The 17,772-nt window shown below is 56.1% G+C and overlaps 2 protein-coding genes across 4 annotated transcripts in view; both read left to right on the top strand.

Annotated features, from left to right (window-relative positions):
* The first annotated feature begins 256 nt into the window (after positions 1 to 256).
* TMEM145 (transmembrane protein 145) lies at positions 257 to 10,119 on the top strand. Of its 3 annotated transcripts, none has more exons than XM_027515697.1 (15): positions 257 to 458; positions 1,330 to 1,404; positions 1,511 to 1,588; positions 1,667 to 1,753; positions 1,834 to 1,935; positions 2,036 to 2,120; positions 2,224 to 2,295; positions 2,414 to 2,482; positions 2,805 to 2,885; positions 2,971 to 3,049; positions 3,199 to 3,292; positions 4,007 to 4,179; positions 6,057 to 6,177; positions 8,632 to 8,838; positions 9,313 to 10,119. In XM_027515697.1, the coding sequence occupies exons 1-15, from the start codon at positions 339 to 341 to the stop codon at positions 9,559 to 9,561; spliced, it is 1,692 nt and encodes a 563-aa protein (XP_027371498.1). In that variant the 5' UTR covers positions 257 to 338; the 3' UTR covers positions 9,562 to 10,119. The 3 variants fall into 3 exon arrangements, with proteins under 3 accessions (XP_027371498.1, XP_027371500.1, XP_027371499.1); XM_027515699.1 differs by having other exon boundaries at positions 9,777 to 10,119; XM_027515698.1 differs by lacking the exon at positions 4,007 to 4,179.
* The window catches only part of MEGF8 (multiple EGF like domains 8), a 41,532-nt gene continuing 33,722 nt past the window's right edge, over positions 9,963 to 17,772 (top strand). The window contains exons 1-4 of the mRNA XM_027515696.1: positions 9,963 to 10,053; positions 10,145 to 11,456; positions 17,163 to 17,326; positions 17,563 to 17,769. Coding sequence (XP_027371497.1) covers positions 11,270 to 11,456; positions 17,163 to 17,326; positions 17,563 to 17,769 — 558 coding nt within the window. The 5' untranslated portion in view covers positions 9,963 to 10,053; positions 10,145 to 11,269. The remainder of the gene's footprint in view (positions 10,054 to 10,144; positions 11,457 to 17,162; positions 17,327 to 17,562; positions 17,770 to 17,772) is intronic.

Genomic DNA, 17,772 nt, shown 5'->3' on the forward strand with positions numbered 1-17,772 from the left:
ATCCTGAGATGGCAGCCTGGAGGAGGATGCTCGACTTGGGGGAGTGCATTGGAGTTCATTTTAGGACACCAGGAGCCTGAGGTATCAAGGAGACTACCCAAGGGGAGTACTGGGGCTGGAGAGGTGTGGTGCGGATGGGAAAGGGGCGGACCTTCCCACGGCGGTTAGATAGGGGCCAGGCTGGGTCATCCCGGAGGAGAAGGCAGGGAGCGCGGTGCCCAGCGGCCCCTTTAATCGGGGCCGCGCGCCAGCCGGCCCGCGCGCTCTCGCCACCGTCGCCGGGCCGGAGTGGGAGCCGGAGCGGAACCCGGGCCGGGGCCGGGGCCGGAGCGGGTGGAATGGAGCCCCCGCGCGCGCCCGCTCTGCGCCGCCTGCTGCCGCCGCTGCTGCTCCTAATGCTGCCGCTGCCCCCCCGCGCCCGGGCTAAGTACGTGCGGGGCAACCTCAGCTCCAAGGAGGTGAGCGCGCCCGGCCCTCCCCTGCCACCCGCCGGGCCCCCGAGGGACCAGAGGGAGAGAAGGGGGAAGGTGCCGCCCCGCCCCCTGCCGCCTCTCCCGGAAGGTCCCTGAGAGCCTGGGGGCTTGGGGCCAGGGGCGATGAGGGACTGGGTCTGGGTTGAGGCTGAGGGGGCCCCGAGGGTAGAGAGGAGCCTCGGGGATTGTAGGAGGGACATTGAGGTCAGAGTTGGGCGAGGAGCGGGGCGGGGTTGGGAGAGTCAGAGTTTGGGGTGGGGGTGGGGGACGCCGAGGTGGTGCTGAAGGGACAGCACTTTTCACTGCAAGAGAGCCTGAGTTCACTCTCCTGCTCAGGACCCAGAGGGGGCTATTTGGAATACTCCCCAGCATCTGATGGGTTCTGGGACCTGTGTGTGTGTGTGTGTGTGTGTGTGTGTGTCTGTGACAAAAGATGTCCTGTGTGTGTGTGTGTCTGTGACAAAAGATGTCCAGTGTGTTTGTGTGTGTGTGTCTGTGACAAAAGATGTCCAGTGTGTGTGTGTGTCTGTGACAAAAGATGTCCAGTGTGTGTGTGTGTGTCTGTGACAAAAGATGTCCAGGATGGGGATCTGGCCCTCCAGGCTTTCTCTGGCACCTGAGAAATGGGAGAAGTGTTTGAAAGGAGGGGAAGAAACTTGGGGGACATCCGAAGCAGGAATCCTGGAACCAAGGTGAAAGGATAACAGAAGAATTTTGGAGGTGACCTGGTCCCCTTTATGTTTCTTAGGAAACCAGGAACTCCAGGGTAGGGAGGAAAAGTTGAGGGGGGGGACTATGGAGTCAAGGAGAGTTCTCAAGGGGCTCAGAAGAAAGTCTGAGTGGGCCCCTTTTCCAGGACTGGGTGTTCCTGACGAGATTTTGCTTCCTCTCGGATTATGGCCGACTAGACTTCCGTTTCCGATACCCTGAGGTGAGCCTTCCCCAATCACTCACCATGCTGAGGCTGGACACCCCCTTGGCCTCCCAAGGCAAGGGCTACCCCAGCTCTCCAACTCCCCACATCTCTGGGTCTGCAGGCCAAGTGCTGTCAGAACATCCTCCTCTATTTCGATGACCCATCCCAGTGGCCAGCCGTGTACAAGGCAGGGGACAAGGTGAAGTCTGTGAGGAAGGTGGTGGGGGGACAAGGTTGAAGCTCGCCAAGGAGTGACCACATCCCTGTCCTTGCCTAGGACTGCCTGGCTAAGGAGTCAGTGATCAGGCCAGAGAACAACCAGGTCATCAACCTCACTACCCAGTATGCCTGGTCAGGCTGTCAGGTATGGGCCTGGCCTGGGGGAATGGGCAGGTGCTGAAAGCCCAGGTCCAGGCAGGCTTCAGCCTTTGCGCTCCTCCCCAGGTGGTGTCAGAGGAGGGAACTCGCTACCTGAGCTGCTCCAGTGGCCGCAGCTTCCGCTCCGTGCGTGAAAGGTGGTGGTACATCGCGCTCAGCAAGTGTGGTGTAAGTGACCGGGGCCTTCTCCTCCTTGCCTTCTTGCCAACCCCTTCCCTGCCCAGGGCTACCCCTGCCCCCCTTCCTTAGGCCACCACACTCCCCACAGGGAGATGGGCTGCAGCTGGAGTATGAGATGGTCCTCACCAACGGCAAGTCCTTCTGGACGCGGCATTTCTCTGCTGATGAATTTGGTGAGCACCTGGGGACCCAGCATCTCAGTGGGAACCTAGAACTGGGAGCCTGTTGAGGGAAGACCCCTCCTGACTGCAGGGTTTCCTTCTGCCAAATTGGCAGGGATCCTGGAGACCGATGTGACTTTCCTCCTCATCTTCATCCTCATCTTCCTCCTCTCCTGTTACTTTGGATGTGAGTCCAGCCCATGGCAGGGGCGGAGCGAGAGGGGAGAGGGAAGATGGGGGAGGGGGGACAAGGTTGGAGGGCAGCCAATCTGTCTGTGTACAGCCTTCCCTTATCCTCCTCCTAGATTTGCTGAAAGGTCGTCAGTTGCTTCACACGACTTATAAAATGTTCATGGCTGCAGCAGGAATGGAGGGTGAGGTTTAGAGTATCTTAACTTTTGAGTTCTATGAGAGGAGGAGCTTAGGGCTCAGATACTTAGGCCTAAGAAAGGAAGGGCTGGGGGCCTGGATTCTTAGGTCTGAGGGAGGGGGGCTGGGGATCTGGACTCCTGGGTCTGAGGGAGGAGGGGCTGGGGGTCTGGACTTCAGAGCATCCCAGGAAGTCGGCAGGAGTAGAGTCTAAATCCTGATAGGGATGAACGAAGGGCTCTGGTCATCTGGATCACAGTGCTAGGGAAGAGTGATGCTCTAAAGCCGGTGTCTGTCCTTTCCTCTCACTGCCTGTCCTCCCCTCAGTCCTGAGCCTCCTATTTTTCTGCATCTACTGGGGCCAGTATGCCACGGATGGCATTGGCAACGAGAGTCTGAAGATCCTGGGTGAGAAAGAAGTGGGCCCGGGAGGGTGTGGGGCTCCTCCCCCGGCGGAGCCCGCGTCTGAGCTGCCCTCTCCTCCTTCTACCAGCCAAGCTGCTCTTCTCCTCCAGCTTCCTCATCTTCCTGCTGATGCTGATCCTTCTGGGGAAGGGATTCACGGTGACACGGTGCCCATGCTGGGGCGGGAGGGAGCACAGCAGGGATAGGGTGGCTGGGCAGGGGGGCAGGGCAGAGATTGGGTTGGGGGAGGGGGTGGCCACCCCCTCCTCTCTGACGGCCCCCACCCCTGCTGTCTCCCCTCACGGCCTGTCGCCAGGGGCCGCATCAGCCACTCAGGCTCGGTGAAGTTGTCTGTCTACATGACCCTGTACACCCTCACACACGTGGCGCTGCTCATCTATGAGGCCGAGGTGAGTCCCCCTAAAAGCTCAGGCTTTGCTCCGTCCTCCCTACCCGCAAAGCTTTTAGTGGCCTCTTCCACCTGTCTGCTAGTGTTCTTCCTGGCTCTCCCACTCGGTGGTTTTCCGCCTTTCCATCTGTCTCCCTAAGTGCATTCCCGTCTCTCTACGTGGCTCTCCTCCTTCTGTCTCTCGCTGTCTGTCACATTTCATGCTCAGTGTCGTGACTAAGTTCAGGAGTCACACAGACCTGGAGTCCACTCTGGCTCTCCCATTTCCCAGCTGGTTGACCTTGACTGATGCCCACCCCACCCCCAAATCTGCTTCTTCTTTTGTAAAATGAGGAGGGTTTTACCTACCCCAGGGGACTTCTCTAAGGCTTTATATATCACCTTGACTTTGGCCGAAAGGCTTCCTGCTTAGCCTCAGTTTCCCCCTTCTGTAAAATGGGGTGAAAATAAGACCTGCTTTATCAACTCGGTGCAAACAGAAAAACTTACACTTGGTGGTGTTCAGCTCTGTGCTGGGCCATGGTAGCAGGGATAGTTTCTATCTTTTTACTCTCTCTCTGTGTCTATCCTTTCATCTCCATCTCTCATTCTCCTACTGCTTCTGTCTTGATCAAGTACCTCTGAGCCCTTTGAGGGTATTTGAGGGTGGGGTCTGGGGTCCCTGTGAGGAGGGCCAAAGGCCAGGGCTGTGACTGACCCTCTCCCTTGGGTCCAGTTCTTTGACCCGGGCCAGGTCCTGTACACCTATGAGTCGCCAGCGGGCTACGGGCTCATTGGGCTGCAGGTGGCGGCCTACGTGTGGTTCTCCTATGCTGTGCTCGTCTCCTTGCGCCACTTCCCGGAGAAGCAGCCCTTTTACGTGCCCTTCTTTGCTGCCTACACCCTCTGGTGAGATGTGCTGGGCCCCCAACCTGTCCATGCCTTCCCCGGCTCCCCAGAAATGGCTGTCTTCAACTCAGACCCTCTTCTGGGAGGCAGATGGACTTTAAGTTAGGCAGCTGTCACCAGAGTCTGCCACTTACTCACTGTGTAACCTGGAAACGATTCCTTTCCCAAAGTGAAAAAAACTATAAAAGCCTCAGGTTGCCTACCCAGAAAGAGGGATTGTCCAGAGTATCTCCTGCAAATGGGTGTCTTGAGAGTTGTATAGGGCAACAGATAAGGGCTTTGAGTGTGGCACATAGTAAATGTCCAACAAAAAGTAGTTGTGATTCTTTTCATTAACATAGCATAGCAGTAAAGTTCAGAGAAGGCAATGGCACCCCACTCCAGTACTCTTGCCTGGAAAATCCCATGGTTGGAGGAGCCTGGTAGGCTGCAGTCCATGGGGTCACTAAGAGTCGGACACGACTGAGCGGCTTCACTTTCACTTTCACTTTCATGCATTGGAGAAGGAAATGGCAACCCACTCCAGTGTTCTTGCCTGGAGAATCCCAGGGATGGCGGAGCCTGGTGGGCTGCTGTCTATGGGGTCGCACAGAGTCGGACACAACTGAAGTGACTTAGCAGCAGCAGCAGCAGCAAAGTTATGGGCTTCCCAGGTGGTGCAAGTGGTAAAGAGCTCGCCTGCCAATGCAGGAGATGTAAGAGACATGGGTTTGATCCCTGGGTGGGGAAGATTCCCCTGGAGGAGGAAATGGCAACCCACTCCAGTATTCTTGCCTGGAGAATCCCATGGACAAAAGAGCCTGGTGGGCTACACAGTCCAGAAGGTTGCAGAGTCGGACACGACTGAAACAACTTAGCACACACACACAGCAGTAAAGTAGGTGGATTCTTTTAAATGATTTACTTTCTCATATATGCATTTTAAATATTTATTTACTTATATATTTGGTTGCGCTGGGTCTTAGTTGAGGCATGTGGGATCATTAGTTGCAGCATGTGAACTCTTAATTGCAGCACGTGGGACCTAGTTTCCTGACTGGGGGTCAAACTCAGGATTGGGAGTGTGGAGTCTTAGCCACCGGACCACCAGGGAAGTCCCAAGTAGGTGGATTCTAAGCCAGATTACCTGGATTTAGATCCCAGTTCTAAAGCTTGTGGGGGTTCCCTGGTGGCTCAGATAGTAAAGAATCTGCCTGCAATGCAGCAGGAGATCTGGGTTTGATCCCTGGTTTGGGAAGATTCCCCTGGAGAAGGGAATGGAAACCCATTCCAATATTATTATTTTTTTTTTTTCCACTCCAGTATTCTTGCCTGGCAGGCTACAGTCCATGGGGTTGCAAAGAGTTGGACATGACTGAGTGACTAACACTTTTACTTCACTTTCTAAAGCTTGTAAATTGTGTGACATTACACACATCAATTAAATTCTCTCTGCCTCAGTTTCCACACCTGTTTAATAGGGATGGAAATTGTACCTGCCTCATAGAGTCACTGTGAGAGTTACATGAGTGTGTATTCATGAAATGCTTAGTAACAGGTCTGGCATGCAGCAATTCCTTAATTATTATTATCATATGTTAATTCAGTCATCAAACATCTTTGATTTCCTATCAGGTGCCAGAATTTGGGGTGGGGTTAGAACTGAGTTAAATTCAACCTACTGCTTGCCCACCCCCCTCACCACATTTCCCAGGCCAGTGGGATTCCTGTCTCCTTTTAACCTCTGGCTCTGAAGGTCACACTGGCTTCCCTCCAATTTGGGACCCACTTGGGGCGTGTGTGTGTGTGTGTGTGTGTGCATAGCAGGGGATTTGGGGCCATGGGGTGGGGTGGAAGGCAGGGATGGTGTCTCTACAGACCCACTGCCTCCCCTTCAGGTTCTTTGCAGTTCCGGTCATGGCCCTGATCGCCAACTTCGGGATCCCCAAGTGGGCCCGGGAGAAGATTGTCAATGGAATCCAGTTGGGGATCCATCTATATGCCCACGGCGTGTTCCTGGTGAGGCTGGGCATCCAGGGTGGGAGGCAGTGGGAAACCAGTGGGTGGAGGATGCATGAGGCCATCCACCCCTGAGCTGCCTGAATTTCTGTTCTGAGTGCTTGATCCATTTCCTTCAATTCATCCTTTAGGCATTCAACACATGCTTATTGAGAGCCTGCTGGGTCTTTGCAGGCTGTTCCACTGTATCCCCCAGAGTCCACCCTCTTCTATTCCTCTCTCCTACTTTTGTGTCCTGGGCTCTTCCCCCAGCCCTACTCTCTTTCTTTGCCCCCATCCCCATTTCCATCCTGACCCTGGGTCCCCGGACTCTCACTTTCCCCTTCTGTATCTCCACAGCCTTCCCTAAGCCCCTTGGTCTCTACTCTCCCGCTACCCTTCACATTCTCCCATCTCTGCCACTCCATCACAGGACGAAGCCACTGGGGTGGGTCAGGCTGGGGCTCCAGGGGGCCTAGATCTGAATGGCAGCAGGGGTTACTAACACCAACTCTCTTCTTTGCTCTGGTTTACATCCTATCTGGCTTTCTGGGAGACAGTCCAGTCCTTCTGTTCATTCATTCTTCCATCCATCCATCAACCATTCAGTGGGCACCTTTCTCAAACCACCCTGTTTCATGCTGGGAACACCCATATGCCTTTATTTCTGCTGTATTGTTTACTTGGCAGAGCAGCCCCAGGGCAAACAGAGAGGGGAAGCTAACGCCCAGAGAGGGGAAGTGACCTGCCAGGCTCCGTGGCCATTGGTGGGGGTGGTGGGGTTCTAAGATCTGGCATAAGTGGGAACCAGACAGGAAAATAGGCATTGCTGAGGGTCCCAGCTCCTGACTTGATGGGTCCACCATGTATTCTTTGTTGGGAATATACTCAGCCACTGAGAGAGGGGGCCAGGTTCCCCATGTTCTACCCTGGAACCCGACTTAGGTACAGACTCACTTTCCTGGGATGATTCCTCCTGAGGCTCTGCAGGAAGTCACAGAGGGACAGAGAGAGGCGAAATGCTAAGAACCCACCATGTGCCAGGGCTTCCCAGGTGGTGCTAGCAGTAAAGAACCTGCCTGCCAATGCAGGAGATCTAAGAGATGCAGGTTTGATCCCTGGGTTGGGAAGATCCCCTGGGGGTGGGCATGGCAACCCACTCTAGTACTCTTGCCTGGAGAATCCCATGGATAGAGACTGGCAGGCTGCAGTTCATAGAGTCGCACAGAGTCAGACACAATTTAGCACACATGCACACACCATGTACCAGAGTCTGCACCAGCGGTTTTCATTTCCACCCTCTTTTCATCTCCACGTAGGCACTGCAACTCCTTTTGTGCAGTGAGGCTCTGGGAGTGTAAGCAGCATGCCGCAGGTCCTATACTCAGTGAACTGTGGGGCCAGGAGGTGGGGTGCAGGCTCAGAACACAGTAACCTTTCTACTATACTTCACCTTCGCCCAGGTTCCTTCCTAAAAACACTCACATTGGCTCAGAACAGCTCCACCACCAGCAGGCATTCCATCGCTCTGGTTTCAGCTCCTTGTTCACTTATTCAGCAACAACCTTGGAGGGACTGAGCTGGGCTCCTATGTGCAGTGCTAGGGTCACCCCAGTCCCTGCCCTTGTGGCCTCCCAGCTAATCCAGAGACATGTCTACATTCAACCATTATTTATTGAGAGCTTATATGTGTCAGGCACTGTTCTAGAAGATGTTGGGGATTCAGCAGGGAAAAGAACCATCAAGTACCTGCCATCAAGGAGCTAACTTTCTAGAGTCTGTCAGTTGCTCTCCAATTGAATTTTCTGTTTATGAAAATATTTTACCATCTGTGCTGTCCCATACAATAGCTACTAACCCCATGTGGCTACTGAACACTTAAATGTGGCCAGTGTGACTGAGAAATTAAAGTTTTAGTTTAATTTTGGTTATTTTAAATTTAAATAGCCACAGATAGCTAGTAACTATTGTACTAGATGGGCTTCCCAGGCGGTGCTAGTGGTAAAGAACTTGCCTGCCAATGCAGGAGACCTAAGAGATCCAGGTTCAGTCTCTGAGTGGGGAAGATCCCCTGGAGGAGGGCACAGCAACCCACTCCAGTAGTCTTGCCTGGAGAATCCCATGGACAGAGGAGCCTGGCAGGCTACAGTCCATGGAGTTGAAGAGAGTTGGACACGACTGAAGCGACTTAGTACACCCACATCCTACTAGATATCATAGGATGCTGCAGCTTAACCATTCAGTGATAACTGGGAGCTCAGGGCTTTGACTGAGAAAGCGCCTGCAGAGTAGTGACGGACTGAAAGTTAGAGCTCAGGACTTTGTGAGAGCCCAGAGGAGGTGCCACATCCAGTTCAAGGGTTTCAGAGAAGCGGGGGTATCGAGTGAACAGGAGAATCCTTAGGGCTCCTGTTTATGAAGGCAGCCTGAGGCCTGGACAGCCCTTCTCCAACCTGCGCCTGCCTTTCACCCCAGATCATGACACGCCCTTCGGCGGCCAACAAGAACTTCCCATACCACGTGCGCACGTCGCAGATCGCCTCGGCCGGAGCCCCAGGCCCCGGAGGCAGCCAGTCCGCAGACAAGGCCTTCCCGCAGCACGTCTATGGGAACGTGACGTTCATCAGCGACTCGGTGCCCAACTTCACGGAGCTCTTCTCCATACCCCCGCCCGCCTCCTGCGTAAGCCCCGCGCCCCCGGCGCCCGAGGAGCTGCTGGCGCCGCCCCTGGAGTACCTGACCCCGCTCCCGGCCCCTCCACCGCCCTCCACGCCCAGGCGCCTGAGCCCACCCCCTGCCTTTCGCAACCCCCGCGCCCCCACGCCGCGCCGCGACCGACCCCCGGCGCCCGCGCCCACCTTGCCAGACTGGGTCCTGGCGCTGTTGCGTACGCCCCCTCAGACACCCCGCGCGGTGCCCCCGCCGCCGCTGGCCTTCCGCGGTTCTCCCCCACCTCCCCGGCCACCGCCGGAGTTCGCCCGGCGCACCCCGACGCCCCCGCTTGAGTACCTGGCCCCACTGCCCAGGCGCCCCTGACTGACCCCTGAGCCCACACCTCGGGAGGGGGGATCATCGCGGGGAGGGGGATGGGCCTTCGGGGCTGCATCTGCCCCTCCGTGGGTCCAGGACGGCATCTGATCCTGACCCCCCTCCCAGGCCGGGAAGCAGGTGGAGGAGACAGCGGTGGCGGCGGCGGTGGCCCCGAGGGGCCGCGTGGTGACCATGGCCGAGCCGGGCGCGGCCTCCCCGCCCCCTTCCTCTCGGTTCCCCAAGGCGGCCGACCCAAGCTGGGATGGCCCGACGCCGCCCTACCAGCCGCTCGTGCCCCAGACAGCGGCGCCGCACACCGGCTTCACCGAGTACTTCAGCATGCACACGGCCGGGGGCACCGCACCCCCGGTCTGAGCACCCCTGCCCCATGGGCCGCGCGCCGGGCCCCGGCCGGGCTCCAGATCCCCTCTCTAACCCGGCCCCAGGGCTCTGCCATTCCCGGCCTTGCCAAACCTCCCCACCCCTCGTGCCCAGGTAGGGGTGCGTAGTGTCCCGCTCCCTCCCAGTCCCCCTTTGACTTTTGTGCCAAACGGTCCCGCGGGAGCCGCTCTCCCCGTCCCCTCCCTCAGCCCCTGCCCCGAGCGGCACCGGATTCTGGGCTCCCGCTGTTCCGTGACCTCCGGCCCCCTGGCCCCCTCCGAGACCTCTGACCCCGCCGGACCCGGAACACCAGTGACGATCGCCGGGACCCTGCCTGAGGCTCTCCAGGAATCCGCGACCCCGAGCCACTGCTCCCAGGACAGATATTGTGAAGCTACTCTCGACTCTGAAACCTTCCCCTGGATCTCTGTGACCTCGGACCCGTACTCTGCCCACCCTATCTCCATCCCGGAGGCCCTCCCTCAGGTCCTTGGCAGAAAGACTTTTCCCCCTTCTTGCCAAAATAAAGATTCGTTGAGTTTTTATCTTTAAGATGGACTCTTTTACATCTTGATAGTGCTCAGAGACTGGGCTGAACACGAACCGTTCCAGGCTCGGGACCTCAGTGTGCCCAACTGTGAAATGGCATCTTGTGAGGGACCTGCATAACCTGACCTTTTGTTGACCCATAATCGGAGAGCCCTGAAGGTATGAATCATCATCTAGCAGAGTCCTCTTACTGTACAGCTTTATTTTTACCATCTCTGCCCCAGTTATAGGTAGAAGCGCCCTCCAGTGGCCGATGCTTTGTTCAGCCACCTGCACCAGGAGTTCGGATTAAGATTTGAGCACCGCGCATGTGTAATTCTCACTTCACCGGCCGAGGCGGTCACTGCTGCGCCTGCGTCTAGGAACAAATGGGCGGGGAAGTTTCCGGAAGTCTCCCTTTGTGGAGGGGTGGGGTTGGGTGCTCTGCAGTCCTCCCAGGGCCGCTCTGACCTGCGTCTCTGCAACTTCTCGCCTCCTCTTTATTTTTTATTCCACAGCGGCTGCTAGGCCCCCTCCCTCTCGTCCTCCCCGCGTTCTTCCCGTGGCCGCTCTCGCCCGAGTGTCCCCTCGTCTCTCTGATCTGGCTCATCCGGCTCGGACGGGAGTCGCGGGTGGGTGAGCAAGCGAGTTCGTCTATGGGGTCCAGGCCTGAGCCCCTGAAGACTGACTCTGCCCCGGGGCAGCCGCTCGCGCCCCGCCCCTGGCTGGAGGGTTCTCTCCCGGAGGACCCTCCGGTCCAGGACGTGCCCGCATCCTTGATGTAGGCCCCCGCCGAACTGTACACCTCTTCGCCCACTGGGGACCCGAGTGGTCTATAAGGTCCGTTTCGGCCTGCAGCGGCCCGCGACTGTAACTGCTGGACATCGTTTATGGGGTCAGCTAGCCTATGGGGGCCCATGTCTACAAGAGACTCCCATGGCCCCTAAGGGTCTGCCCCGACCATAACGACCCCCATTACAGGGTTTTCCATGGGTCTGTAGGGCCCACCCCTCCATCTCCAGAGCCCGGCGACAACGGCTGTCTCAGCGGCTCCTGGACCCCGCTGGTCTACAAGGCCATGTCCCATCCATAGAGGTCGCATTTGCAGGGCTTCAAACGGGGTGGAAGGCCCTCTCCGGGGCTTTACGACCCCTCAGTACGGGAGGAGGCGGCGATGGCCCTGGGTCGGGCTCTGGCTGTGGCGCTGGCTGTATCATTGGCCGTGCTGGGGCCACTGTCTCCTGGAGCCCAGGCAGGGGACTGCAAGGGGCAGCGGCAAGTGCTGCGGGAGGCTCCAGGCTTCGTGACAGATGGTGCGGGCAACTACAGCGTCAATGGCAATTGCGAATGGCTCATCGAGGGTGAGTGGGGCCGCGTGGGTCACACACCCGCTGGTGCGCTAATTCATTCATTTGTGCCCTCATTCATCCACTGACCACGAACGGGTCCAGGCCCTTTGCTCTAAAATGCAGCCAACCTGGGCCCTGCCTTGGAAGGCCTTGAAGTCTGGTCGGGGAGTTGCAACCAGCCTCAGATGGACAATTACAAGCCACAGCATCAGTGTGGGCTGTTCAGAGTAATCCTTAGATACTTAGGGACTACTCTGGCAGTCCAGCAATGAAGACTCAGTGCTTCAACTGCAGGGCAGGGGACCTGAGTTCCATCTCTAGTGGTGACTAGGATCCTGCATGCCGCTGGATGTGACCAAAAAAGTAAAAATAAATTAAAAAAAAATTTTTTTAATCTTCATTTAAAAAGAAGTTGTTGGAAACTCAGGCTTTGAGCCCAGCCACCTGGCTTCAAATTTGCGTTCCGCTTCTTCCTAGCTTTGTGAATTTAGGCAGGTGGCTTCCTTTCTCTAAGATTTGGCTTTCCCTCCCTGCACGTGGTGATAGTAATAGTACTCACCTCCTGGGGCTATTGCAATTAAATGAGAGCAGGTACTTACTGTGCCTGGTACATAATAAATATCCAATAAATGGTCTTAGGATTATTAGTGTTGTTCTTTTTAAAGTACTTCAACAAAAGCATTTTTTCAGTCATTCATGTACCAGGCATTGTCTTTGCCACTGGGATTCAGCAGAGAGACCCACAAGCCTCAGCAATCCGTGATGACTTGGGGCTTGGAATCTAGTGGCGGAGACAAACATGTTAATAGTTCAACCCGGAGTGGTCGGGGCTCTGATGGGGAACCCCACGGACCTGGGGGTGCCCAGAGGAGGTGGCTGATCCTGTGGGGTGAGTGAGAGCAGAGAAGGCTTCCTGGAGGAGGAGATGTCTGAGCTGAGGACTAAAGACCTATGGGAATCAGCCAGGAGGAGGAGAAAAGCATTCCAGGAAGAGGAAATAGCCTGTGCAAAGGCCCCATCTTTACTCTTCTGGGCTCCCAGTCTAGTGGGGGAAACAAACCCACCCCTAGGGAGTGATAACCTCAGAGATGGCATCTGATTTAGCCTGGGCTATGCCTGAGACCAGAGGTGAATGTAGGAGAGAGCAAAACGGCATTCCAGGTAAGGAGAATAGCCCACGCAAAGGCCCGGAAATACGAGTGTATGATGCTTTTGTGTGTGTGTTGCTCAGTCATGTCCTACTCTTTGCGACCCCATGGGCTGTAGCCCGCCAGGCTCCTCTGTCCGTGGAATTCTCCAGGCAGGACTACTGCAGTGGGTAGCTGTTCCCTTCTCCAGGGGAATCTTCCCAACCCAGGGATTGAACCCAGGTCTCCTGCATTGCAGGCAGATTATTTAAGATATCTGTGTGTTAGGACAGAATCCAAGGAGACAGTGAGCCAGAGGCTGGAGGGTTGGGAGGAACCGGAAGGTTTAGGATGTGGTGATTTTGAGCTGTGCCCTGAGGACAATAAGGAGGTGAAGCAGCAATCTAAGGCAGTGGCTAGAGAAGTCCAGGAAGGCCTCCCTTGGCAGCAAATGAGGAGCTGGCCTCCAGGGAGAGGTGGGAGTCCCCCAGAGGAGATCCTGGGCAAAGACCAGAGGTGTGACAGGGCTGGGGTCATGCCAGACCTCCTTTTGCAGGCTTTGGAGCTTGGTCTTTATTTGGGGACACGAGGCATCCATGGAAGGTTTTTGAACAGGGAAAGTCATGACTCAGTTTATGGTTTAGAAGGTCTCTATGGCTGTTGTGTGGGCTATGGGTGAAGCGCGTTTCTTGGGGTTGAGTGTGTCTGTCCCCAGTGTGGGGGCCATCCTCATCTAGGGGTTGAGAAGAGAGTGGGAAGTTTGTGTATGCACTGGGGATGTAAATTATTCTCTGGCCTTGAAGAGCTCCAGCCTGGTTGGGGATGGTAAGGCTAGACACAGACGTTCATCCTCCAGTGTGCTCAGGGCTGAGACGGAAGGAGGTGCCTGGTTGGGTAGACGGGCCTAGAGGAGTGAAAAGACTCTGCTGGGAGTCACAGAGGGGCAGCCACTGAGCAGGGTTCTGAAACATGCACTGGAGTGTTGTTCAATCGCTAAGTCTGGTCTGACTCTCCGCAACCCCATGGACTGCAGCAGGCCAGGCTTCCCTGTCCATCACTGTCTCCTGGCGTTTGCTCAGACTCATGTCCATTGAGTCCGTGGGTGCCATCCAACCATCTCATCCTCTGTCACCCCTGTCTCCTCCTGCCCTGAAGCTTTCCCAGCATCAGGGTCTTTTTCAGTGAGTCAGCTCTTCGGACTTGGTGGCCAAAGTATTGGAGCTTCCACTTCAGCATCAGTCCTTCCAATGAATATTCAGGGTTAGGAGTATACCAGGTGAAAAAAGCAAACAGCCCCATGAAGACAAAAGAAGGGCTGGTGGGGCTTTGCTCATGGTCCAGCGGTTAAGTCTTTACTGCAGGGCACATGGGTTCGATCCCTAGTTGGAGAACTAAGATCCCATGTGCCGCCAGCAAAATAAAAGAGAGGACTGGTGGGTCTCAGAGCCATGTCTCAGCTCATCTGATCTGGCCAAACTGTTGGCTGGGAAGAGCAAAGGGGGCCAGAAACAGGGGCGGAAAGGCCCTAAATGTCACAATGAGCAGCTTGACTTTTCTCTGGGAATTGATGGGGGGCCAGAGGGGGATTTTGAGCAGGAGTGAGGTGTCACTGTCAGGCTGGGTGAGGGGCAAACTGGAGACTTGGTGTTCTTGTCTTGTGGGAAAGGATGAGTTCTGAATTGGGGTAGGAACTAAGTGGGTGGAGAGGCATGGAGAATGCTGAGAGACGTGTGACATTTCACCCCTGAGACCTGGGGAGCGGTTGGCTGGATGTTGGGGTCAGGAGGAGTCTGGGAGACTTCTGGATCCCTCCTTGAGGCCCTATGCTTCCCAGTGTCTATCACCTCTAAGAACCAACATGTTCCCCCATCTATTAAAAAGGAAACAAATGATACACTTACTTTTTTTTTTTTTTACCATGTTCACACATTGTTGGGCCCGCTCCTCGTAAGGATTCATAACATCCTTATGAATAAGAGGCATTAAGCCTTTGAAAAGCAGGGGCATTTGGGCTCAGATCTCTGTCCAGCATAGTCTAGGGATTAGGCCTCTGTTGGATGGAAACAGAAGGACTTGGACTCAGGGAGGGACTTCAGGAAGGCAGATGGTGAGCCGGCGTCCCCCGGCAGACACTTGACAAAGATGTATTTGTTGTGATTCTAGGGACAGAGCTTTTATAGTGTGGTTGAGGCTGGTAAGATTCTGGGAGGTCTGGTTGCCCGGCCTGGCTGAATGGTTCTTCTGCATTCTCCAGACCACAGTTCTAGGTCTCTGTGATGTTCCTGGGGGCTCTGGCCAGAGCCAACAGGGGAGGTGTCAGCTTCAGTATTCTGTCTGGTGTGTTTCTTCCTTCCTTCATCCAGTATTTCCTGAGCCCTTGCTCAGCACCAGGCCCTGGTGGGCAGAATCGGGGAGGGACCCCCAAGATGAGCAGGCCCAGGCCCGGTCCTGTGGGCCTCCTCGGTTGCAGGGGAGGCAGACGTGGACACAGATGGTCCTGGTCCAGAGAAATGGAGGTTGTATTGGAAAGTCAGAACCTGGAGGGACCCCTCACCCAGCCGGGGGGCATCGGGGAAGGCTTCCTGGAGAAGCGGAGGAAGTGTGCTGGCAGGAAGGGAGAACGTGCTCAAGACAAAGAGAGGAGCTTGTGCAAAGGCCCAGCTCCTGATCAAACTGTAAGCCATGGGGAGATGTGGGGCAGGTTGAGACTCCAAACCCCCAGTTAGGGAGCTAAACTTTTTCCTGGAGATGGTGGGGAATCACCGAGGGCTTCTGAGCAGGGGAGGGTGAGGACCAGAGGTGGAGCCAGGGGGATCCTTCAGGGAGTCATGTCAGGGGAAGACAGGAGGTGAGGAAGGAGGCCAGCGCTGGCATGTTGAAGTCACCATCTGGGATCGTCACACCAGCATTGGTGGGTGAGAATCATCCCCAAATTACATCAAGGCAGTTGAGGCCCCGAGAGCCCCAGGAGCTGGTGGAGAGTGGATGGGCGCCTCCAGTGCACGGATGGGTGTAGTGAGGAGCATGGGAAAGGGGGCTGGTCCTCCAGCAGGTCCGAGCAGGGCTGGAGCCCAGGTCTCCTAGTTGCCCCAGCCCACAAGACCACCCTGAGCCCCAGTGAGAGATATGGAGTGAGAGAACCTTCTGGAACCAGATAGCAAGAATGGTGACTTTGCCAGGAGTAGTGGCATTATGAAGTGTGAGGCCCTATCATACATCAGCACTTAAGGCGCCTTATCCGTTACGGCCTCCTGTGTGGCCACAGTCATCTGAACAGTCCCCTGGGCTGGCCACTCAGGCTGCTCCCTCACGGGCAGGCAGTTGATGGCAGCTGGCAGCTCAGCTGGGAATGACAGCTGGGATACCCACACATGGCTCCTCCACGTGATGCTGGCTTTTCATAGCATGACAGCTGGGTTCTGAGAAGGAGTATTCTGCAAGGCCCAGGTAAAAGTGGCAGCTGCCTCTGATCTAGCCTTGAAAGTCCCAGAGCCTCAGGTCTGCTGTTGTGTATTGGCCAAGCTAGTCTCTTCCCAGATACAAGGGGTCAGGAATCAGCCCTTATCTCTCTCTCTTTTAATTTTAAAAAATTTACTTCTTTATTGGTTGCACTGGGTGTTCGTTGCTATGCATGGACTTTCTCTAGTTTCGGCAAGTGGGGGCTTCTCTAGTTATGACATGTGGGCTTCTCATTGCAGTGACTTGTCGTGTAGCACGGGCTCCAGAGCACAGTCTCAGTTGCTCCACAGCACGTGGAATCTTCCCAGACCAGGGATTGAACTTGTGTCCCCTGCATTGGCAGGTGGATTCTTATCCACTGTACCACTGGCGAAGTCCAGCCCTCATCTCTCAATGGGAGGAGTGAGCAAGAAGTTTGAATCGACCACAGTGATCACATCCCCATTTTACAGATGAAGAAACAGATCTAGAGAGGTCTGGTGACTTGCCTGACGTCACACAACTTAACTAGTGGCTAGTAAGTGGCAGAGCTAAGATTTGAGCCCAGACAGTCTGGCTTCAGAGGCTGTGCCCTTGGCTAGTACAATACACAGAGAGAAGAGACTCTGGGTCAGGGAGAGAGGAGCTGTGGTGCACCAAGTTTCGGTCCTTGCCCAGGGGGCAGAAATAGGCCTCTTCTCTTAGAGCTTGGAACACAAGACACCCACAAAGGCCCTTTTCCATCTGGGAGTTTGCCTCTCTGCTCGGGCGTGGACCCTGACCTTCAGGCTTAGGCGTGTTCAAGGCTCAAGAATAAATGGGAGCAGTTCTTTGTGACCACTGGGATGGGGTTCCTCTCTGCATTCCAATTTTCCGAATTTCTGAATGATAGCGGGTGTTCGGCCTGATCTTAGGAGCCCTTCCCAGGGCTGATACTGTCCTTTCTTCTTTGAGCTTCTGTCCCTCTTGCTGTTGCAGCCCCATCCTCCCTGGGCTGGGAGCCTGGGAGCCCCTTGAAGGCAAAGCCCAGGCCTGACTCATCTCGGGGCCCTAGCATTGTGAGGAGCAGGGCTTGGTGTTTGTGGGTGGGCTGCGTGGAGGTGGGAAGGGGAGGTCCACGTCTGAGCCCAGCCTCCCTGTTCTCACCGCGCAGCCCCGAGCTCCCAGCACCGGATCCTACTGGACTTCCTTTTCCTGGACACAGAATGCACTTATGACTACCTGTTCGTGTATGACGGTGACTCCCCCCGCGGGCCCCTGCTGGCCAGTCTGAGTGGGAGCACACGGCCTCCGCCCATCGAGGCTTCCTCGGGCAAGGTTGGTGGGGCTGGGCTGCGGGGCCGTGGCTGGAGGAGCCAAGTGAGTGCGTAGGACATGGGGGTAGACACACAGAGGGAAACACGAGGCCGGGGCACTCGACATCCATCGGAAGGATACGGGGACAAAGAAAGGTGGAGAGAGACAAAGACAGGAGATGGGGTGCCCCAGGGTAGGGGGTGCAGGAGCAGACCCCGCTCCGTGCCACCCCAGAGCCCCGTACCCCATGCCTGCAGATGCTGCTGCACCTCTTCAGCGATGCCAACTACAACCTGCTGGGCTTCAACGCCTCCTTCCGCTTCTCCCTGTGCCCGGGTGGCTGCCGCAGCCATGGGCAGTGCCAGCCCCCAGGGGTGTGTGTCTGCGAGCCGGGCTGGGGGGGCCCCGACTGCAGCCTGCAGGAGTGCTCAGCCTACTGCGGCAGCCATGGCACCTGCACCTCGGTG

Source organism: Bos indicus x Bos taurus, chromosome 18, assembly GCF_003369695.1.
Source record: "Bos indicus x Bos taurus breed Angus x Brahman F1 hybrid chromosome 18, Bos_hybrid_MaternalHap_v2.0, whole genome shotgun sequence".
NCBI classification, from domain to species: Eukaryota; Metazoa; Chordata; class Mammalia; order Artiodactyla; family Bovidae; genus Bos; species Bos indicus x Bos taurus.

Bases quoted from the DNA above. Each gene is read 5' to 3' on its own strand.
- TMEM145 (XM_027515697.1), top strand. From the start codon at position 339: ATGGAGCCCCCGCGCGCGCCCGCTCTGCGCCGCCTGCTGCCGCCGCTG. The intron at 1,589-1,666 runs GTGAAGTCTGTG...GTCCTTGCCTAG, and splicing joins TGTACAAGGCAGGGGACAAG to GACTGCCTGGCTAAGGAGTC. The intron at 2,483-2,804 runs GTGAGGTTTAGA...TCCTCCCCTCAG, and splicing joins GGCTGCAGCAGGAATGGAGG to TCCTGAGCCTCCTATTTTTC.